At 49.9% G+C, this 22,949-nt stretch overlaps 4 protein-coding genes and 2 pseudogenes across 4 annotated transcripts; 3 read left to right on the forward strand and 3 right to left on the reverse strand.

Moving 5' to 3' along the window:
• Positions 1-1,328: 1,328 nt before the first annotated feature.
• LOC131086035 (feather keratin B-4-like) lies at positions 1,329-2,372 on the reverse strand (annotated as a pseudogene).
• A 3,194-nt stretch (positions 2,373-5,566) lies between these two features.
• LOC131081055 (feather beta keratin-like) lies at positions 5,567-6,250 on the forward strand (annotated as a pseudogene).
• Positions 6,251-10,519: 4,269 nt separating this feature from the next.
• Positions 10,520-11,130, reverse strand: LOC131081162 (feather beta keratin-like). The gene is made up of 2 exons (XM_058020066.1): positions 11,086-11,130; positions 10,520-10,894 (listed from the first exon to the last, which is right to left on the reverse strand). The coding sequence occupies exon 2, from the start codon at positions 10,865-10,867 to the stop codon at positions 10,520-10,522; it is 348 nt and encodes a 115-aa protein (XP_057876049.1). The 5' UTR covers positions 10,868-10,894; positions 11,086-11,130.
• A 2,838-nt stretch (positions 11,131-13,968) lies between these two features.
• Positions 13,969-14,367, forward strand: LOC131081169 (feather beta keratin-like). The gene has a single exon (XM_058020078.1). The coding sequence runs from the start codon at positions 13,981-13,983 to the stop codon at positions 14,365-14,367; it is 387 nt and encodes a 128-aa protein (XP_057876061.1). The 5' UTR covers positions 13,969-13,980.
• A 3,191-nt stretch (positions 14,368-17,558) lies between these two features.
• On the reverse strand, positions 17,559-18,216 carry LOC131081144 (feather beta keratin-like). The gene is made up of 2 exons (XM_058020041.1): positions 18,155-18,216; positions 17,559-17,976 (listed from the first exon to the last, which is right to left on the reverse strand). Exon 2 carries the CDS (start codon positions 17,943-17,945, stop codon positions 17,559-17,561), a length of 387 nt encoding a protein of 128 aa, XP_057876024.1. The 5' UTR covers positions 17,946-17,976; positions 18,155-18,216.
• A 3,178-nt stretch (positions 18,217-21,394) lies between these two features.
• Positions 21,395-21,811, forward strand: LOC131086091 (feather beta keratin-like). The gene has a single exon (XM_058028900.1). The coding sequence runs from the start codon at positions 21,407-21,409 to the stop codon at positions 21,809-21,811; it is 405 nt and encodes a 134-aa protein (XP_057884883.1). The 5' UTR covers positions 21,395-21,406.
• The last annotated feature ends 1,138 nt before the right edge of the window (positions 21,812-22,949 follow it).

The raw sequence follows: 22,949 nt of genomic DNA on the forward strand, positions 1-22,949 counted from the left end.
GCAGCCATCTCACCCATTTCCTTCTTAACCCAATGTTCCGACCAACATCCACATCTCTCCAGCTTAGAGACAAGGATGGTTTTTAGCAAAGGAGGAAATACTATGCACAGGTCCAGTTACATGTCATTGATCCCTCTTCCCTCATCCAGCAATGCTGGAACCAAATCCAACTCATCAAATCTGCCGCCAAGGTCAGATGGACACGGCCTCAAGAGCAGGACGTGGCAATGCAGAGCTGGGGGAAGAAAAACCCTCCGACCATATGATTTACCAGGCTGTGCCAGGCAAAAGCTGCTGCCTGAAAAAATGCCCTGGGATAACCGGCCAAGGCCGTCCCAAACCTCCAGCCATAGATCATCCTCAAGGCTGTGCCCTGGATCCTCTAAACCAGAATCTTGTCTTCCTTGTTCCCAGTGACCCATAGATTAAGAGTTCCCCAATATCACCAGAGCAGAGGGGCAGAATCTGCTGCACCTGGATTGGAGCAGTCCCAAACATGCAGGATAAAGGCTGGGTGATGAGGGGATTGAGATCAGTCCCAAAAGGGAAGAATTTGAGGTGTTGGTGGATGAAAAACTGGACATGCCCTGACCATGTGCACTCACAGACCACAAATCCGCTGCGTCCTGTGCTCATCCCCACAGTGTGAGCAGCAGATGAGCAGGGGAGTCATTGCCACTACTCATCTCTGGTGAGACTGGAGTTCTTTGTTCAACTGTAGGACCCCTACAATAACTCATCCTTGCATGTCTCCCATTTCTAATCACAACAAGAATTCTTTGGTCCCTTCAAGCTCTTGCTGTTCCTGCACTGTTCTTGCTTCTTTAAGTCTGTGTCTTTCTTCTACTGTAAAGCCCAGCACATCACCCCAAATCAGGGATCCTTATCCGTATTCTTATCAGTGTGGAGACAGGAAGTGTCAGTCTGCTAGAAACGCTTTTCTGGAAGTTCTTTTGCTGCAAGGATGCATAGCCATGATAAGAAAGATATGGACCTGCTTGAGCAGATCTCTTACTGGGCTGAGGAGATGATGAGGGGCTGGAGCAACTGGTGTCCACCCAAAGGGAGCACACCACCCAGAGGAGCTTGTGCCAGCAGCAGGGATAGACCTGCATTAGCGTATCCAGGGCTGTGTTCTAGAAACAGAAGGGTTTGTGGGATGCAGTGGAAGAGCAAAGCATGCCAGTGGGTGGTTGAAGCGGGGAAATAAATCCTAAAAGATCTCTTGTTACAATTTCTAACCCAAATGATCTCTAAAACCCTGGGATATTGCTGAGACTGAAAAAATCTTGGGGGAAGAATGAAGGAGGATTCATATGAGGTTATGATGCAGGAAAACTTTATTGAGGTAGAAGAATAAAAGGTCCTGAGCATCCAGTAGAAAGAAACAGGCGGAGGTGCAAGTAGGGTGACCATCAGCCAAGGTCCTTTGCCCTCAGGAGGTTTTCCCAGAGCACCAAGAACATTCGGCCCCACAGTGGGAGGAGCCCACCAGAGGACCCTACTGATGTCTGGCTTGGGAGAAGGGGTTTGCAGCAGAGGGAACTGGACAGAGCCAAAGGACCAATGAAGAGCAGGGAGTGGGAGAACAGGAGGCAGATGGGCCATGTTTGCAGGCAGCCCAGCTGGTCCCTTAGCAGATGTTGCCATAGCCCCTCCTGCCATAGCAGCCCAGGCCACCCAGCCCATAGCCAAATCCACGGCCATAGCCAAGGCCAAAGCCACCAAATCCACCAAAGCCACCAGAGATGGGCTGTCCCTGCACACTGAGCTCAGTGCCCACGGCAGCCGAGGAGGTGGATCCAACGGCGGTGTTCTGGGGGAAGGAGGTCATGATGGGTCCTGGCAGGGTGACCAGCACAGGGGAAGGGTCGATGATGACGTGGGAATCCTGGCATTGCAGGGCACAGGGCTCGTTGCAGCTGTTGGCCAGCGGGGTGGGTCCGCAGGGACTGCAGCGGTTGTAGCAGGCCATGGGTGTGGTATGGAGGGTGCCTGGAAGAGAAAGGGGTGAGGCACGGCAGGGGGTGTGGGGATGCAAGGGACAGCGAATCAGGAGGGTGAGGGAGTGTGGAGGCTGTTGTGGGGCTGTGAGGAGGCGTGAGGGCTGCTAAGGAAGGGGCAGAGTGTGCTGGAAGAGAGGGTTCAAGGGTGCCAGAGCAGGAGGGTCAGGGGAGTGAGGCTCACCTGGTTTTCAGCAGGGGGAGAAGGCGTCAGAAGAAGTGTGTGAGTGTGAGAGGTTCTGGGCTGGCTTTTATGCTGGTCCTGAAGGGGCGGGACAGCCGTGTCCCATGGCCTCGGGGATTTTTGAGGCAGCAGCTCTTGTCTGGCTCAGCTTGGGGAGTCATGAGCTGGGGAGTGTTCTCCTTCATGTAGTTTTGCAATTTCATGCCCTGCTCTTGAAACCATTTCCATCTGACCTTGGCAGTAACTTCATTGCATTTGTATTTGGGCAGATTTGATTGCTCCATGTGAGTCAGGGAGGGCTGAATAAACAACCAGAGCCCAGCAGAAATGCCATGTCATCAGTGAGGTCATTTTGTGGCACACGTCCTGTGGTTTGCAGATGCCTTGTGAAGACTGGGACTCTGTTCTCTGCCACTGGATGTCCATCAGTCATTGTGTTGCACTCAGGAATGCTGAGGGAGCTGCTGATGTCCTGGGGAGGTCACTCTGCAAGAGCTTGGAAAGGTCCCAGTGCCTGGGAGCTCTTCTTGATGGATGAAAGGGACCCCATGCAGTGGTTTTTTTTCTAGGATCAAGAGAAAGATCTGGAAATTAAAGCCACGATAGGTTGAACTTGTTCCAATGCTGTGGTCTATTTGGATTTCTCAACTTTACATGGAAATATACTCTGTCATTTAAAGTGTATTTCTTTACCTCTTTAACAAACCAAATAAACAAGCAACCAATGATGCTAGATCGTGTTTTTCTCAGGCTGGTCTTTGATGTGAATTTGTTTATTCTGCATTCAAATCCTATGGTTTCATAACTTATATCCTGTCAGATGTAATGTTGTGTTCCTGTTAGGAACAAACACTAATTGCTACTGGATGGTCATTGTGATCCTATTTCCTCCTGTCATGGTGCTGGTGTGTCTTTGTGGAATTCTGTGATTCTGTGTCCTTCTCTACAGGCTGCGTCCATTTGACCTTTGTGGCAGTTTTTAATTTGTGGGGTGGAGGCCAAAGTATTGGTATTGGAATATGGTATTATTGGTTGGTATCAGGCACGTAGAATATGACAACAAAGCCTACAAGAATTGGGGTGTTATGATTGAGGTCATTCCATGAAACACTCACAACATCTCCTTTGTCCATTCTTCCCTTCTCACAAAAATAAACCTTGTGTGTCTCCCATTTCTAATCACAAGGATTCTTTGGTCCCCCGAATCTCTTGCTGTTCCTGAACTCTTCTTGCCTCACTAAGTCCATGTCTTTCTTCCACTGTGAAGCTCAACTCATCACCCTAAATCAGATATCCTTATCTCTGAGGAGACAGGAATTATCAATCTTCTAGAAACCCTCTTCCAGAAGTGCTTTTGCTGCAATGCTGCATGGTGATCTCTTGAACATTTTGGTCTCTATTGGTGTCCCTCTTTTCATGCGTATTTTCTTACCTATTGGTGACAATAATGATGTTCTCACGTCTCCAATTAACCCCCAACCATTCCTGCTGACCACACTTCTCTCTGTGCAGCCCAGGAAATGTTTGGTGGCCTGAGCTGAAAATTCATTTTGCTGGTTTTTTTTAAGATTTTGGTCCACCAGAACCCTCAGATCATTCTCTGGTGGAAGTGCTCTCAAGGGTTCCCTCTCCAAAGCTGTGCTCATGTCTGGGACTGTCCCAATCCATGTACAGGACCTTGAACTTGGAGCTGTTGAACCACAAGAGATTCCTATGTTCTCAACATTCCCAGTGTCCGTGCTGATGGGATCCCTCCATGTTCTTGTGTCAACTGTAACACTCAGCTTTGTGGCACCTGCAAACGTGCTGGGGGTGGTCTCAATCACACTGCTCACCTCCTTGATAAAATATTCAAAATCACCAAAATGACTCTCCAAGGCAGAGGCCTGGAGGCTTCATCACTGGCCTCTACCTGTACAGAGAGCCACTGACCATCACTCTCTGTCTGTTCCTCATCCATTCATTAGACCTCATTTGAAACCCACGTGTCTGCAGTTCAGAGATAAAGATGTTATGTGGGACAGTGATAAAGCCCTGACAGAAGTTCAGGATGATACCAGTTGCCCTTTCCTTGGCACCCAAAGCATTCTATCAGGGAAGGACCTTCTGTTCCTGGTGGAGCATAGATGGATCTTGAGGTCATCATCTACTCTTTATTGTAAAAAAAAATCTTCAGCAGTTTCCAGGACAGGATTAGTAACAGAAATAAAGCATATTGAGGGAGTTGAACATCCTGGTCCCCAACACAGGTGAGGCTACATGGACACAACCATGGTTGACGAAGAGCAGTGCAGGGCCACCATGACACTGATGGGAGTGGGGGATCCTTGAGATGAGGAGAAGCTGAGAGAGCTGGGAGCTCTGCCAGGCAGGAGGCGAGAATGCAAATGGGACTCACTGTCAATATTCCATGGTGTCGCTGACGACACCCCAGTGCTTGTAAGCTTTGCTTGAATCTTCTACGTGTCCCGGCATGCAACATCAACAGCAACACCATGGTCTCTAATTCTCGCAGCAAGAAAATATCACCAAGGTCAGGTGGCGATGGCCTCAGGAGCAGAACATGAAATTGCACAATTCCACAGAAGAACAACCTAACCATGCAAAGAAGGAAAGAGGAGCTTGCTGGGTGTCCATTACTAATTGTTGGGTTTTGCTTAGAGGAACAAAACATTAGGACTAATGATTATAAGTTATGACACCTTGTGGCTTGAATGTGGAATAAGTGAATTGATGTCACAGATCAGTTTGGGAAAAAAGGGATCAAGCCTGGTTTGTTTTAATTTAGGGAATTTCTTAATGCGGCCAAGGAATACACTTTAATTTAGACAGTGTACATGGCTGAGTAAATTTCAGAAATCCAAATAGACCATAACAATGAAACACGTTCACCCTAAGCAGCCTCTCATTTTCCAGATTCTCCCTCTTGCTCACATAGAAGACACAAGAGAACAAACTCTATTTCAGAAATCAGGAGGAGCTCCCAGGCACCAGAACCTTTCCAGGATATTGCTCAGTGACCTTCCCAGGGCATCAGCAGCTCCCTCAGCATTCCTGGGTGCAGCACAATGACTGATGGACATCCAGCGGCACAGAACAGAGTCCCAGTCTTCACAAGGCACCCACAAACCACAGGACATGAGTGCCACAAGATGACCTCACTGATGACATCGCATTTCTGTGGGGCTCTGGTTGTTTCTTCAGCCCTTCCTGACCCACATCTAATAATCAAATCCACCCAAATGCCATCTCCTAAAGCTGCCGACAAGGTCAGATGGACATGGCCTCAAGAGTTGGATATGACACTGATGTGTTGTGGGAACAAAAACACTCCCCACCTCATGACTCACAAGGCCAGGCAAGACCAGTTGGCTGGTGAATGCCCCAAGGCCATGGGACAAGGCTGTCCCACCCATCCAGGACCAGCATAAAAGCCAGCCCAGAGTCTCTCTCCCTCACACACTTCTCCTGACACCTTCTACTCCTGCTCCTGCGGACAACCAGGTGAGACTCAATCCCCCTACTCTCCTGCTCCTGCACCTCTCCCCTCCCTCCCAGCACACTCAGCCCCAGCCTCGGCTGCCCTCACGCCTCCCCACAGCCCCACAACAGCCTCCACACTCTCCCTCACGGTTCTGCGTCACCACCCCTCGCATCCCCAACCCCCTGCCCTGCCTCAGCCCTCTCTCTTCCAGGCACCCTCCACACCACACCCATGGCCTGCAACAGCCTCTGCAGTCCCTGCGGACCCACCCCGCTGGCCAACAGCTGCAACGAGCCCTGTGCCCTGCAATGCCAGGATTCCCGCGTCATCATCAACCCTTCCCCTGTGCTGGTCACCCTGCCAGGACCCATCATGACCTCCTTCCCCCAGAGCACCGCCGTCGGATCCACCTCCTCGGCTGCCGTGGGCACTGAGCTCAGTGTGCAGGGACAGCCCATCTCTGGGGGATTTGGTGGCTTTGGTGGCTTTGGCTATGGCCTTGGCTATGGCCGTGGATTTGGCTATGGCCTGGGCGGCCTGGGCTGCTATGGCAGGAGGGGCTATGGCAACATCTGCTAAGGGCCCTCAGCACCACCCCTGACACCAACCACCCACTCCCTGGAACTCATCTCAGGCATTGAAGATGCATCTCTGGGCCCTTCTTTCAAAGGGGCTCAGCAATTCCAGCTCCTGCTCTCAGGGCACCAACCAGGCAGAAACCAATGGCCAGCTCAGGCTGCCTGCAAACATGGCTCATCTGCCTCCTGCTCTTCCTCCATTCCCTGCTCTGCATCACCCCTTTGTCTATGTGCTGTCTCCTCTGCTGCAAACCCCTTCTCCCAAGCCAGAGACCATTGGCCACCTCTGCCTGGCTGCTCCCTCTGTAAGGCAGAAAGTCTGGCACAACCTCCTGCAAGCAAAGCAGCTCAGCTGATGGTTGCTCTGCTTGCACCGCAGACCAGCTCCCTTCCTCTGGCTGCTCCTGCGTTTTTACTCTTCTACCTCAATAAAGTTTTCCTGCATCATAACTTCAAATGAGTCCGTCTTCTTTTTTCTCCCAAGATGCTTCCAATCCCTTCTCAGTGCTGAACCAGGGTTGTAGAGACCACTGGGGTGGGTGAAAATGTGCTCCAAGATCTCTTTCACGTGTTACTTCCCCAATTCTCTACCCATTGGCACACTTCCCTTTTTCAGTGCATTCCATCAAACCTTCATCTACTGGATCACAGGCTTGGATACGCTAACGCAGATCTATCCCTGCCTCTGGCACAAGCTCCTCATCATCCTCCAGGTTCTGTGTCCCTTTGGCTGGACACCAACCTGGCTGACTCTCATCCTTTTCCAGGCCTCCATGCACTCAAGCAGGTCCACGTCTTCCTTGTCTTTGTGGGCTCAGAGTTCAACACAGAATTCTGATTTTACTACAGGAGAGCAGAGGGTGAGATTCCCCTAATCTCTTGTGCTTCCCAAGCTGTGGGGATGAGCCCAGGACACAGGAGGAGTTTCTGGTCGATGAGTGCACATGGCTGGGGCACATCCAATTCTTCATCCAACACCCACAGTCCTCCTCTTTTGGGCTGCTCTCAACCCCCATATCACCCATCTTCTATCCTGCATGTTTGGGATTGATGCCTTGTGAAGGCTGACCTAGAACAGAGACTACATGAAGCTAAAAAATAAAGTAGGTATTTATTAGAAGGCTTTAATGGATACACTTTGGGAAGCACAAGAGCCCAAATAGGGCTACACCCAAGATAAACCCAAAATAGTCACAAAATAGATGATTGGTCACAGGGTCTCACAATTTTATATGTTCTGGTCCATTTGCATTTTGGAGTTTATTGTCCAATTACAGCTTTAGCTTATGAAATCCCATCCTTCTTGTTTTTGTCTCTTCAGTCCACCATTGTTTATGCTCTTGAGGCTGAGATTTGGAACAGTTGTCCTTGGTCCCCAGATAGAGAAGGAATTGTTTTGTCTCCCTACTCTGTGAAGAGCTTGCCATCCCCTTATATGAAGCTCCAAAGTGCACACTAAAGCAGTACAGAATCTGAAAAATATAAATACTGAAACCTGAGGCATCAGCTACATTTCAGGTAAGGGATATTCTGCCCCTCTCCTCTTCTTTGCTCACACTAGAGAACTGTGCTTATCTCTGGTTTACTGGGAATAAGGAAGACAAGACTGTTGGATAACATCCAGGGTATGACCTCAAAGATGATCTGGGGCTGAAGGTTTGGGACAGCCATTGGCCATGACATTGGGGCATTTTTTCAGGCAGCTTCTCTGTCAAATCATGATGTGGGGAGTGTTTTGTTCCCCTCAGCTTTCCTGTATCACGTCTAGCTATTGGGGATGTGTCTGTCTGACTTGACAGGCAGATTAAAGGTGTCCATTGGTAGTCCATTAAAAAGTGGCATCTTTTAATGAGCTGGGATTGGTTCCAGCCTTGTTGGATGAGGGGAGAGGGAACAATATCACATTCCTAGACTTGTGCGCAGCATTTCTTCCTGTGCTAGAAAGCATCTGCACATTCACTCTGGAAAGATGGGGAATTGTGGTTGGACCATGTGGTGGATAAGGAATGGATGGGATGGTCCAACTCAAAGGGGACAGTCTAAGTGAAGCTGTTGTGGCTCCATGTGTGTGGAGAAAGGGGCTGACAGACAGAAGCTCCTGTTTGTTGGGAAGGATGAATGTTTGACAAGAAAGTCTCACAGATATGTATGCTTAGCAAAAAGATTTTTAAATGTAGAGTTTGATGAAGGAATATAGATGGAAGCAAGTTTTGATATAGAAGAAAAGAATTGTTTGAGCTAGTTTTACTGGATAACTAAGGAGGCGAAGGGTGTGCTAGAAGGGGGTTTTATGACTTAGAGAAAAGGATAAACTCACTTTAAACAAAAAGATGTTTTTACCAAGCAGAAAGATAGCACAAGCAAGCAAGTTAGCAAATGTTGCAAGTAGAAAAAAAGTCTCAGATTTTTTTACTGCAAGAAAACTGTAAAACAACTTTTAGCTTAAATTGTAATATACTAACTTTAGGTGATTAGAGAATAAACAGGAATATAGTAATTATAGTAGTTAGGCTATAGATATAAGTTAAGGTATAGATTGGTTCTACTGTATTAAGATCAGCAAAGAAAAGTATATAATTCATTGTAACTAAAACTAAAAGGTCTTTAGGCTTGCTTGCAGCTGGAGCTGACAGCTGTGGGCACAAACTCTGTCACTCATGACTTTAGAGTGCTGTAACATCTTAGATGTAATAAACTGCATTTTGAAGAGCTACCCGGAGTCCCACATCTCTCATTTAAGCTCTTACACCTATGGGGAGCAGTATTATTTCCCATCTTTGTCAGGGACATGGACGTTGGGATTGAGTGGGATGTTCAGCAAAATCAGTGGCCAGAATAAGCTGAGAAGTGCAGTTGGTTGTCTGGAGGGGAGGGATGGTATCCAGAGGGGCTGGAACAGGTTGGGGCAGTGGGATGTTGTCAGTTTCGTGATGCTGAATGTGGCCAAGTTGCACTTGGTTTGGAGCAATGCCAAACATGGCTGTAGACTGGATAATGCAGAGAGTTGAGAGCAGCCCAGAGGAGAAGGACCTGGGATAGGAAGGAAGGAAGGAAGGACAGAGAAGGAGAGAGCAACTCACTAACTGTCCATTGGTAATTACTCCTTTTTGCTAATACGAGCACAATATTACATTTACAGGATATAAGTTATGAAACTCTTTGGCTTGAATACAGAATAAATGAATTGACATTACACACACCTTGGAGAAAAGGGATGGGCCTGCATTTGTTGTTGGCTATTGGATTTCTCAATGAGATCAAGAAATACACTTTAAATGACAGAGTGGCTTGTTGGGTAAATTTTAGAAATCTAAATGGACAATAACATGGGAACAAATGCAGCCTGAACAGCCTCTACTTTCCAAGATCCTCTCTCGATTCTATTCAAGACACAAGAGCAAGAGCCCACTTTCATCCATCAGGAGGAACTGAACATGAAGAATTGAACATGCCCTGGCCATGAACACTCACAGGCCAGAAACTCCCCATGTCCTGGGCTCATCCCCACACCATGAGCAGCAGTGAGAGGGGAATTCTCTCCCTCTGCTCTTCTGAGACTGGAAATGTGTACTCGGAAGACATGGACATGCTCAAGCAGAGCTGTAGGTGACCCTGGAAGATGATGAGGGTCTGGAGCAACTGGTGTCCAGCCCAGGTGGAAACAAGATCCATACACATCTTCTATCAGAGGCAGGGATAGACCTGCATTCGTGTATCCAGGCCTGGGATCAAGGAAGTGAAGGGTTGGTGGGATCCAAGGGAAGAGCAAAGTGTGGCAGCGTGTGCCCATGAAGGAAGAGGACAATTCACAATGTTCAATGCAAAAGAATTTTATTGAGGCATAAAGAAGAGTAAAAGTCCTGAGCAGTAAGTGGAAGAGGCGTGGCTGAGGTACAAGAAGAGCAACCACCAACCAAGGCCCCTTGGCTCGGAGGTTTGGCCAGAGCATCAAGGACTTCCTCCTTCACAATGGGAGCAGCACAATGGTGGAGGTGCCTGATGGTCTCTGGCCTGGGAGAAGGGGTTTGTCCAGAGGGGACAGGACAGAGCCAAAGGGTCCATGCAGAACAGGGAGTGGGAGAAGAGCAGGAGGCAGATGGGCCACGTTTGCAGGCAGTGTGGCCTGCTGCCTTGCTTGGTGCCCTGAGAGCAGAAGCTGGGTGTGCTGAGCACATTTGAAAGCCTCAGCACAGAAAGGCATCCTAAACGCCTGGGGTGTGTTCCAGGGAGTGGGTGTCAGGGGTGGTGTCAAGGGTGGTGCTGAAGTCCCTCAGCAGTTGTAGCCATAGCCCCTTCTGCCATAGCAGCCCAGGCCATAGCCATAGCCCTGCCCATAGCCAAATCCACGGCCATAGCCAAGGCCATAGCCAAAGCCACCAAATCCGCCAGAGATGGGCTGTCCCTGCACACTGAGCTCAGTGCCCACGGCAGCTGAGGAGGTGGATCCGACGGCTGTGCTCTGGGGGAAGGAGGTCATGATGGGTCCTGGCAGGGTGACCAGCACAGGGGAAGGGTTGATGATGACGCGGGAATCCTGGCATTGCAGGGCACAGGGCTCGTTGCAGCTGTTGGCCAGCGGGGTGGGTCCGCAGGGACTGCAGCGGTTGTAGCAGGCCATGGGTGTGGTGTGGAGGGTGCCTGGAAGAGAGAGGGGTAAGGCACGGTGGAGGTGTCAGAGTGCGAGGGACAGTTATGGAAGAGGACAAGGGGTATGCAGGTTGTTGTGGGGCTGTAAGGAGGTGTGAGGGTTGCAGAGGCTGGGGCTGAGCGTGCTGGAAGAGAGGGGCCAGGGGTGCAGGAGCAGGAGGGTCAGAGGATTGAGTCTCACCTGATTGTCTGCAGGAGCAGGAGTAGAAGGCTTGAGGAGAAGTGTGTGAGGGAGAGAGGCTCTGGGCCGGCTTTTATGCAGGTCCTGGATGGGCGGGACAGCGTTGTCCCATGGCCTTGGGGCAATTTTGAGGCAGCAGCTCTTGCCTGGCCCAGTTTGGTGAGTCATGAGTTGTAGAGTGGTTTCCTTCTTGCAGTTCTGCAATTCCATGTTCTGACCCTCAGGCTGTGTCCATCTGACCTTGTCGGCAGCTTTTAATTTCAACAATTAGTGACCATTTTCTTGTTGCCGCTGCCTTTCAGGACATGTAGAAGATTCAAACAATCCTTAGGCCAACTGATGTGTCATCGATGAGGACACGCCATGGAATAATGACATCATGTCCCATTTGTCTTCTTTGCTCCTGTTTGAAAGATCCTTCAGCTCTGTCAATTTCTTGTTTTAAGGGCACTCCAGTCCCATTGGTCTCCTGGCACTGCTCTTGGTCAACCATATCCATGTCCTTGTTGTACTCTGCAGCTCATCAGTAGTGCACGACAAGGCAGTTGACTTCCTCATCTTCCTCACCTTTCTTGTCTTACTTTTGTTATTACATATTTCCTAATTCTCTCCCAGTAATTGCTGGAGCTTTTTACATCAGAGGATCCATGGCCACCTCACAATCCATTTATGCTCCAGCAGGATCACAAGGTCAAATGCTATTTTTGACAAGGAAATGGCAACCAGTGTCAACTTCCTGGAATTCTATTGGGCCCTTAAACCAGTCCCACAGAACATCCTTATCTTTACACTGCCGACATATAGGTTTGAAGGGTTGACTAATGAATAGATGACTAATTGTTCCCCTCATGCTTCTTCTCCTCCTCCTCCACGAGGTTTCCTTTCCATGTGTCAGGCAGAGCCCAACAATGGGACCCCACATTGTGACCTCGCTGGGCCCAGCTGATACAAGGGCTACAGATGAACCCACACCAGACTGTGAGGAGCACAGGACACCTCCCCAAGTCATACGGATTGCTTTCCCATCTCCAATGGCAAAGGCCATGAATGTAGACAAGCCTGGAGAGATGCAGCCAAGATAGGGAGGAAAAGAACATGATCCAAGATGCAGATGCTCCCCGCCAGAAAAACTGCAAAGATTAGTGCAGCCTAAAAAGGGGATCTGGGTTTGTATAGCCTGGAGAAATGGAGACTCAGAGGTGACCTTATCACTCTACAACTTCCTGAAGGGTGTTTGTAGCCAGATGAGGGTTGGTCTCTGTCACCAGGTTCTAACAGAATGAGAGGACACAGTCTCAAGCTGCATCAAGGAAAATATAGGTTGGATAATAGCAAAAAGTTTTCACTGAAAGAGCAATAAAGTACTGGAATGGTCTGCCGGGGGAGGTGGTGGAGTCACCATTCCTGGATGTATTTAAAACAAGACTGGATGTGGCACTCGGTGCCATGGTTTAATTGAGGTGTTAGGGCATGACTTGGACTAGATGATCTTGAAGGTCTCTTCCAACCCAGTAATTCTGTGAGTTCTGTGAATTCCGTGAATTCTATGAGAAGCTCCATGAGGAAATGAGGTCCCTCTTCACCACACGCGCACAGAACACAGCACACCAGTGCTGTGGGGTGACCTCACTGATGACATGGCATCTCCACAAAGCTTTGGTCACATCTTCAATCCATCCTGACATAAACCATCAAGACAAACATTTAACCTCTAATACTCACACTTGAAAGCTGCCACCAAAGTCAGATGGACACGGCCTCAAGAGTAGGATGCGGAATGGCAGAATCACACAAAGGAACGCCAGCACCATGACAGAGAAGGAAGGAGCAATTCACTACCTGTCCATTAGTAATTAGTCCTTTTTGCTAATAGGAACAAAACATTACATTTACAGGATATAAGTTATGAAACTCTTTGGCTGAACACAGAATAAACAAATTGATGGCACACACCAGGCTGGGAAAAAAGAGATGGGCATGTATTTGGTGTTGGTTATTGGAATTCTCAATGAGATCAAGAAATACACTTTAAATGATAGAGTGGCATGTGGGTAAATTTTAGAAATCTAAATGGACAATAACATGAGAACAAGTGCAGCCTGAACAGCCTCTACTTTCCAAGATACTCTCTCAATCTCAATTCAAGACACAAGAGCAAGACCACACTTTCATCCATCAGGAGGAACTCTCAGGCACTGGGACATTTCCAGGTTATTGCAGAGTGACCTTCCCAGGACATCAGCAACTCCCTCAGCATTCCTGGGAGAAACACAATGACCGATGGACATCCAGTGGCACAGAAAAGAATCCCAGTCTTCACAAGGCACCCACAAACCACAACACACAAGGCCCACTGATGGCATTGCACCTCTGCTGGTCTCTGCTTGTTTATTCAGCCTTCACAGACATGTATCTAACAATCAAATCTACCCAAAGATCAGCTCTCACTCTAAAGCTGCCTCCAAGGTCAGATTGACACAGACTCAAGGGCAGGATATGACACTGCAGAATTGCAGAATGGAAAACACTCCCCACCTCATGACACACCAGGCTGGGCCAGCCAAGAGCTGTTGCCTCAAAATTGCCCCAAGGCCATGGGACAAGGCTGTCCCACCCATCCAGGAGCAGCATAAAAGCCGGCCCAGACCATCTCACACTCACACACACCTCCTGACGCCTTCTCCTCCTGCTCCTGCTGAAAACCAGGTGAGTTTCAAGCCCTTGACCTTCCTGCTCCTCCACCCCTGCCCTTCTCTTCCAGCACACTCAGTCCCATCCTCAACAGCCCTCACACCTCCCCATAGCCCCACAACAGCCTCCACACTCCCTCACTACCCCTTGCATCCCCACACCCCTGCCGTGCTTTACTCCTCCTCTCTTCCAGGACCCTCCACACCACACCCATGGCCTGCAACAGCCTCTGCCGTCCCTGTGGACCCACCCCGCTGGCCAACAGCTGCAACGAGCCCTGTGCCCTGCAATGCCAGGATTCCCGCGTCATCATCAACCCTTCCCCTGTGCTGGTCACCCTGCCAGGACCCATCATGACCTCCTTCCCCCAGAACACCGCCGTCGGATCCACCTCCTCGGCTGCCGTGGGCACTGAGCTCAATGCCCAGGGACAGCCCATCTCTGGCGGATTTGGTGGCTTTGGTGGCTTTGGTGGCTTTGGCTACGGCCTTGGCTATGGCCGTGGATTTGGCTACGGGCTGGGCTATGGCTGTGGGTATGGCTATGGCCTGGGAGGCCTGGGCTGCTATGGCAGAAGGGGCTATGGCTACAACTGCTAAGGGACCTCAGCACCACCCCTGACACCAACCAACCAGTCCCTGGGACACTCCCCAGGCACTGAAATGCATCTCTAGGCAAAGGCTGTCAGCTGGCTCAGAACTTCTAGATCCTGCTCTCAGGGCACCAAGCAAGACACCAGCCAAGGGCCCAGCCCGGGCTGCCTGCAAACATGGCCCATCTGCCACCTGCTCTTCTCCCACTCCCTGCTCTACAACGCCCCTTCAGCTCTGTCCAGTCTCCTCCAGACAAACCCTTCTCCCAAGCCAGAGACCCTCAGGCACTGGCACTCCTTTGGGCTGCTCCCACTATGGGGTAGGAGGGCCTTGGTGCTCTAGCCAAAACTGAAAGCCGAGGATCTTGGCTGATGGTCACCCTCCTTGCACCCCCTACTTGCCCTTCCCTTTCCCAGTGGATGCTCACAACCTTCCACTGTTCTTTTAGCTCAATAAAGTTCTCTTGCATTACAGCCTCAGATGTCTCCTTTCCTTCACTGGCACACACAGGCACACTTTGCCTTTCTGGTGCATTCCAGACTTTCCTTGCTTGATCCCAGGCCTGCATACACTAATGCAGGTCTACCCCTGTCTCTAATAGAAACCACGTACGAGTCTTGTTTTCACTTTAGCTGGACACCAGTTGCTCCAGACCCTCATCATCTTCCAGGGTCATCTACAGCTCTGCTTCAGCAGGCCCGTATCTTTCGTATCCTCAGGTTCCCAGAGTTGAACACACATCTCCAGCCTCTGAAGAGCAGAGCACAGGGGTCAGAATCTCCCCTCACCTGCTGCCCATGCTGTGATGATGAGCCCAGGACATGGAGGAGTTTTGGTCTGTGAATGCACATGGCCAGGGCATGTCCAATTCTTCATCCACCGACACCCCAAGTCCTCCTTGGGCATTCTCTCAATCAACTCATTATCTATCTATTACCCATTTCTGAGATTGCTACGTGTCTGAGGGGACAACACTGCCCAGCTCATTGTTTAGTATGTTGAACAGAGTCGGCCCCATGGATCCAACTCCTGGGCTGCAGTACTGGGGATTCATCTCCATTTGCACTTTTGGCCACTGACCAGACACCTCTGGCCTCAGCCCCTCAGCCACTCTCAGGCCACTCACTGCGCCCTCAGGGAACCTGGACCTGCTCAGCTGCTGTCAGAGTGTAGAATGGGAAGGAGTCTTGAAGGCTTCATAAAAGGGTTGTGTCCAACAGCAGCCACAGCTCTCTCCTCATGCCCAGGCTGAGTCACTGGCACAGTGCAGACACAGAGCTCAGCCAAGCACCATTTCCTCAAGGGAAATCCTCCAAGTGAAGTGGCCTCAGCTCTGGGCTCTTGCCACATCTCAGGCCCCAAAGGCCTGGCTCACCCCAGCCCTGTTGCTGCTCCCATTTTCATGAAGGGAAAACTCTTCCTGAAAAGTTTGATGGGGTTCCAGCACCGGTGAATGACGGAAGAGCAACTGATATCATGTACGTGGACTTGTGCAAAACCTTTCTTCCTGTGGCGAACAACATCCTTATCTCTGACCTGGAGGGGTGTGGAGTTGACAGCTGGAACATCAACTGTGGGGTGGAAAATGGACAGGATGGTGTCACTCACAGTTGTGGTCAGCAGCTCCATGTCTGTGAGGGGAACAGGGATGAGTGGTGACCTACAGAGGCTCGTATTGGGACCATTACCACTTCCCATCTTTGTCAGGCACAGGGAATTGAGTGTCCCCTCAGCAAGAATGGGAATGACATCAAAGTGAGCAGTGTGGTTGATTGTCTGGAGGGAAGGGATGGCATCCAGAGAGCTCTTGACAGGCTGGGGTGGTGTGATTGTCATGAAGGTGAACAGGATGAAGTGCAGCATCCTAAGTCTGAATTGGAGCAATCTCGGTAATGGATATTTGGTCCATACTGAGATCCTTGAGGAGAAGGCCTTGGGATGTTGGTGGATGAAGAATTGGACATGCCCTGGCCATGTGAACATGACAAAGAGAAACTGCCCATGCCATGGGCTCATTGCCACAGTGTGGGCAGCAGGTGAGGAGGGAATTCTGACCCTCTGCTCAGCTCTGGTGAGACTGGAGTTCTGTGCTCAGCTCTGGAGCCTCAAGGGTAAAATTTACCCATTGGGGTATTGTGACAGTGTTCACAGGGGTCCAAGATGAGGGAAGAGACAAGGATCTGACTCCATGTTTCAGAAGGCTTGATTTATTATTTTATGATAAATATTACATTAAAACTATACTAAAAGAATAGAAGAAAGGATTTCATCAGAAGGCTAGCTAAGAATACAAAAGGAAGAAATAAATAACAAAGGCTTGTGTCTCAAACAGAGAGTCCAAGCCAGCTGACTGTGATTGGCCATTAATTAGAAACAACTCTATGAGACCAATCACAGATCCACCTGTTGCATTCCACAGCAGCAGATAACCATTGTTTACATTTTGTTCCTGAGGCCTCCCAGCTTCTGAGGAGAAAAAATCCTAAGGAAATGTTTTTTCAGAAAATATCATGGCTACAGAGTATCGTGGATCTGCATCAGAGCTAAAGATATAGCAAGGCAGTGGACCAACAGCTGTGTAGCCATGTGAAAACGTGGCCCAGGAGAAGCTTGTGTCAGAGGCAGGGATAGATCTGCCTTAGTGTATCCAGGCATAGGATTACGCAAGTGAAGGGTTTGTGGTATCCAAGGGAACAGCAAACTGTGCCAGTGTGTGCCCATGAAGGAAAAGGAGACATAACAATGCTGCAATGCAAAAGAATTTTATTAAGGCAAAAGAAGAGCAAGAGATCATGAATGGCAAGAGGAAGGGAGCTGGTCTGAGATGCAAGTAGGGCGACCATCAGCTGAACTCCTTTGATTTCTGGTGGTTCGGTCAGAGCATCGAGGCCCTCCTGCTCCAGAGTAGAAGCAATCTGATGGTGAAGATTCCCAATGGTCTCTGGCTTGGGAGAAGGGATTTGCAGCAGAGGGAGCTGGACAGGGCTGAGAGGGAGTGAGCGAAGAGCAGGAGGCAGATGGGCCACGTTTGCAGGCAGCTTGGGCTGGGCCCTTGGCTGCTGCCTTGCTTGGTGCCCTGAGGGCAAAAGCTGGAAGTGCTGAGCCAGTTGACAGCTTTGGCCCAGCAAGGCGTCTGCAACACCTGGGGTGTGTTCCAAGGAGTGGGTGGTTGGTGTCAGGAGTGGTGCTGAGAGAACTTAGCAGTTGTAGCCATAGCCCCTTCTGCCATAGCAGCCCAGGCCTCCCAGGCCGTAGCCATACCCACAGCCATAGCCCAGCCCATAGCCATACCCACGGCCATAGCCAAGGCCGTAGCCAAAGCCACCAAAGCCGCCAAAGCCACCAAATCCACCAGAGATGGGCTGTCCCTGCACACTGAGCTCAGTGCCCACGGCAGCGGAGGAGGTGGATCCGACAGCGGTGCTCTGGGGGAAGGAGGTCATGATGGGTCCTGGCAGGGTGACCAGCACAGGGGAAGGGTTGATGATGACGTGGGAATCCTGGCATTGCAGGGCACAGGGCTCGTTGCAGCTGTTGGCCAGCGGGGTGGGTCCGCAGGGACGGCAGAGGCTGTTGCAGGCCATGGGTGTGGTGTGGAGGGTGCCTGGAAGAGAGGGAGGGGTGAGGCAGGGCAGGGGCGATGGTGGAGGAAGGTGAGGGAATTTGGAGGGTGTTGTGGGGCTGTGGGGAGGTGCGAGGGCTGCTGAGGCTGGGGCTGAGCGTGCTGGAAGAGAGAGGCCAAGGGAGGGAGGAGCAGGAGGGTCCGGGTCTTGAGACTCACCTGGTTGTCAGCAGGAGCAGAAGGAGAAGGTGTCAGGAGAAGTGTGTGAGGGAGAGAGGCTCTGCACTGGCTTTTATGCTGATCCTGGAGGGGCGGGACAGCCCTGTCCCATGGCCCTGGGGCATTTTTTTGGCTGCCGCTCTTGACTGGCCCAGCCTGATGAGTCATGAGTTGTATTTTCATTCATAGAATTTAGCAGTGTCATGATTGGTTCTTGAGTCTGTGTCCTTGTGAGTCTGTGACCTTGACGGCCTCTTTGAAGTGAGACATGGTATTTGGGTGGATTTGATTGTTCCGTGTGTGTCAGGAAGGGCTGAATAAACAACCAGAGCCCAGCAGAGTTGAGATATCATCAGTGATGTCATTTTGTGGCACTCATGTGTTGTGGTTTTTTGGTGCTTGTGAAGACTGGGACTCTTTTCTGTGCCACTGGATGTCTATCAGTCATTGTGCTTCTCCCAGGAATGCTGAGGGAGCTGCTGACGTCCTGGGGAGGTCACTCTGCAATAACATGGAAATATTATCGTGAATTATGAGTGTTCCTACAGATTAAAGAGATCTCATGGCCTTGTGTCTTGAACTGAATCAAGAGAAAACATCTGGAAAAGTAGAGGCTGGTCTGGTTGAACTTGTTCTGGTGTCATGGTCCATTTGGACTTCTCATCTTCACTTGACATTGTACTCTGTCATTTAAAGCATATTCCTTGACCTCATTAAGAAATCCATTAAACAACTCAGCCTAATCCTTTTTTTCCCAGGCTGGCCTGTGATGTTCTTGCCTTTAATCCGCATTCATCCCATCACTTTTCATATCTCATATCCTTTTAATCTTAATAATCTGTTCCTGCTAGCACAACCCAGTAATTACTGGTGGTTGGTCAGCACAGTCGTCTTCCCTCCTATGTCATGGTGCGGGCATTCCTTTGTGGAATTCTGCAGCTCCATGTCCTTCTTTTGAAGCCATGTCCACCTGACCTTGGCGGCAGATTTTAAGTGCCTCAGAGGTTAAAGGCAGGTGTTGATGTCATGGTGGGCTGGAGACATGTCCAAAGCCTTGGACAGACGAGGGGTCATCAGTGAGGTCACCCCATGGCACTGGTGTGTCTTGGTTTTTGGGTGCATTGTTGTCGCAGACATATTTTCTGAAAAATCCTTTTGCTCAGATCTTTTCTCCTGAGAAAAGAGAAGCTGGGAACCTTCAACTTCTCCATGTTTTTCTACTTTGGAATGTGATTTGGAGAATTGTTTGCCCAGCATGTGACATGTTTTTAATTAATGGCCAATCACAGGTCCGGCTGTGTCGGGACTCTGGTCAGTCACAAGATTTTATTATTCATTCCTTTCTAGCTTTCTGAGGTCTTCTTTCTCTTTTTCTTTAGTGTTGTCTAATATATCATTTCCTTTTAATGTAGTATATATCATAAAATAATAAATCAGCCTTCTGAAACATGGAGTCAAAATTCTCATCTCTTTCCTCATCCTGGGGACCCTTAAACACTGCCAGTCATTGTATCATGGGGCCTCGAGTCATCACAGCTCTGTCAGGATTGTCTGGCTTTGCAGGAGCTCTGCTTGTGAGGAACTGCCCTTTCCGTGATGTTCTCTCCATTCCCACCATGTTGCCAACATTCCCAGTGTTTCCTGCTGGAGGTGGGAAATCAATCCCTGTGATTTAGGGTGGCCTCCCATGCTCCCCATTCTCGGGTCGGCTGTCTGTCTCTGTCTCGAAATGCGTGGGATGGTTTTGAGGCAGCCCGCGCTTTTGAAGAATAAGTCTGGACTCTTCGCTTTTTTCGGTCTTCAGGTTGTTTATTACTTCTTATCTACAAAATTTTCTTTTTGCCCAGCCGAGATCTGCTCAGCAAGGCAGACACAGGCACTCTGCCTGCCCTCGAGGCAGTGTCGTCTTTTTATACTACAAACTACGTATATCATATTTACTTTTAATTCCCAATACTTATCACCTGTGTTGGACAGTGCATTTCTATTCTAAACTAATCTCCAAGTGCTTACATCACAGCAGAAAATGGAGAACAAAAAGAAGAAAGAAGAAGGACTAGACACGCCTTGATTCTTCTATCTTGTCTCCATAACCCCTATACTCTCAAACTCTTAAAACCTACATTTTCACACTGTGAACACCTTCTTTTTACACCATTCAAACCTGTGTGGCTTTCACATCTCCACGCCAAGCTGGCAATCATTGGAAGGATCAAAATCAAGCCACCAGGTGTTTTGGGCAGAATGCTAGGGGTCTCTGAGCCCCCTGACGGGGTCTTCAGCAACTCTGGACATCCAGAGGGATGTGCTGAGTTCCCACACCCTATAGTCTTGAGTTGGTTGATCCATAGCGCTCATCTCATCTGTGACGGTGGAAGGGAAAAATGCTGAAGGACAAGGAGAACAGGACACATGAGAAGCACAGTTCCGCATCCTTTGATTAATCCGCTCTTGGAACCCATGTGCCTGAGCTTTGGAAAGTTGAGGGAGTGGACTGTCCTGGTCCCCAACACTGGTAGGGATCCCTGGTGGAACAAGGACATGGACATGGTTGACTGAGAGTGCTGCAGGGACACCATGACAATGACAGGACAGGGGTATCCTCCAAATGAGGACAAGGTGATAAAATTGGGAGATCTTTCAGGCAGGAGACAAGAATGCAAATTGCGAATTTCATCAATATGTCATGGAATGACATATTGACAACACCCCAATTACCCGAAGATTTGACTGAGTATTTTACATGTCCTAACACACACCATAAAGAACTAGGTGATGGTCATCAAAGCTCACAATTAAGATGTTCTGCCAAGGTCAGATGGACACAGCCTCAAGGGAAGAACACAGAATTGCAGAATTGCAGAAAGGAAACCACTCCCCACCACATGACTCACCAGGCTGGGCCAGCCAAGAGCTGCTGCCTCAAAAATGCCCCAAAGCCATGGGACAAGGCTGTCCCGCCCCTCCAGGACCTGCATAAAAGCTGGCCCAGAGCCTCTCTCACTCACACACTTCTCCTGACACCTTCTCATTTGCCAGTCCAGACAGCCAGGTGAGTCTCAAAACCCTGACCCTCCTGCTCCTGCTCCCTTGGGCCCTCTCTTCCAACACACTCAGCCCCAGCCTCAGCAGCCCTCACGCCTCCCCACAGACACAGAACAGCCTCCACACTCTCTCACCCTCCCATATCACCCATCACAACCCCCAAATCTCCATGACCCTGCCTCATCCCTCTCTCTTCCAGGCACCCTCCACACCACACCCATGGCCTGCTACGACCGCTGCAGTCCCTGCGGACCCACCCCGCTGGCCAACAGCTGCAACGAGCCCTGTGCCCTGCAATGCCAGGATTCCCGCGTCATCATCAACCCTTCCCCTGTGATGGTCACCCTGCCAGGACCCATCATGACCTCCTTCCCCCAGAACACCGCCGTCGGATCCACCTCCTCGGCTGCCGTGGGCACTGAGCTCAGTGTGCAGGGACAGCCCATCTCTGGGGGATTTGGTGGCTTTGGTGGCCTTGGATATGGCCTTGGCTATGGCCGTGGATTTGGCTATGGCCTTGGCTATGGCCGTGGATTTGGCTATGGCTGTGGCTTCGGCTATGGGCAGGGCTATGGCTACGGCCTTGGCTGCTATGGCAGAAGGGGCTATGGCTACAACTACTAAGGGACCTTGGCACCACCCCTGACACCACCAGCTCTGGCCTCTGGCAACAGCTCCTGCAAGCAAAGCACCTCAGCTGCTGTTTGTCCTACTTGCAACTCACACCAGATCCCGTCTTCTCCTTTCTCCCGTCTCTTCATTCTTGTGCCTTAATAAAGTCTTATTGCATCAAAGCCTGATACGCCTCATGTTCTTCTGTAATTCCAGTGGTCCCACATCCTTACCAAGTACATTCTATGCCTCAACAGGCCTTTGAGCTATGTGCAATGACACCTTCCCTCACAACTACGTCAAAACAACTAATAAAAACATCTGGCATAGGAAGCACAGGAGGGGGCGTCTTCCAGATCATGACACAAACCCGTCACCTGATAGACCAATGCCTTGAACACATCCATGTTCTCCTGGCTGCACCTCTGGTCAAGTCGCTCTGTGTCAGCACACACCTGGCAAACTCTCTTCCCCAGCAGTACTCTTGAACCCTTCCAGCAATAAGAGACCCAAAATCCTCCACTTGGGCAGGAAATCTGGAGTGCAAGAGCTTCAATTTCCCTGTTTCAGCAAGACCAACAGGAGCAGGATTCCCAGCACCATGGACAGTTCACTATTGGATCTCCCAGGGCCAGCAGTCCAACACCATTTCCGCTCTATGACCATCCTCAAAATGAGAAATTCTTGCTTTCTCTGTACAGGGAATTCCATCTGTTTTCACTTTGCCCTTGCCCTCTTGTCCTGCATGTGTGCACTACTGAGAACAGTCAGGTTCCCTCACCTTCATTCTCTGCCATCAGTGATTTGTGCACATTGATGGCACCCCCCCAGTCCACCCTCATCCCCTGGGACTCCCAGCTCTCCCAGTTTCTCATCCTGGAATGATCCACCAACCCCTGTGGAATCTCAGTGGTTCTGAACTGGTCACTATTCAATAATTCACTAACTTGACTTCATTTTCACACTGGGGAGAAAAGAATTGCACACAACGCCTTGCTAAAGCCCTGATGTCCAGAACTAATCAAGTTTTCAGTGTTGGCCCAGGGTTCAGCACTGGGGACTTGCTACCATCTGGACTTTGGGACAATGACCACAAGCCACAGACTTTCACACTTTTCTTAGTCCACTACCCTGGGCACTGAGACCACTG

The sequence above is a fragment of the Melospiza georgiana genome, chromosome 1 (genome assembly GCF_028018845.1).
Source record: "Melospiza georgiana isolate bMelGeo1 chromosome 1, bMelGeo1.pri, whole genome shotgun sequence".
Taxonomy (NCBI): domain Eukaryota; kingdom Metazoa; phylum Chordata; class Aves; order Passeriformes; family Passerellidae; genus Melospiza; species Melospiza georgiana.

Bases quoted from the DNA above. Each gene is read 5' to 3' on its own strand.
- LOC131086091 (XM_058028900.1), top strand. From the start codon at position 21,407: ATGGCCTGCTACGACCGCTGCAGTCCCTGCGGACCCACCCCGCTGGCC.
- LOC131081144 (XM_058020041.1), bottom strand. From the start codon at position 17,945: ATGGCCTGCAACAGCCTCTGCCGTCCCTGCGGACCCACCCCGCTGGCC.
- LOC131081169 (XM_058020078.1), top strand. From the start codon at position 13,981: ATGGCCTGCAACAGCCTCTGCCGTCCCTGTGGACCCACCCCGCTGGCC.
- LOC131081162 (XM_058020066.1), bottom strand. From the start codon at position 10,867: ATGGCCTGCTACAACCGCTGCAGTCCCTGCGGACCCACCCCGCTGGCC.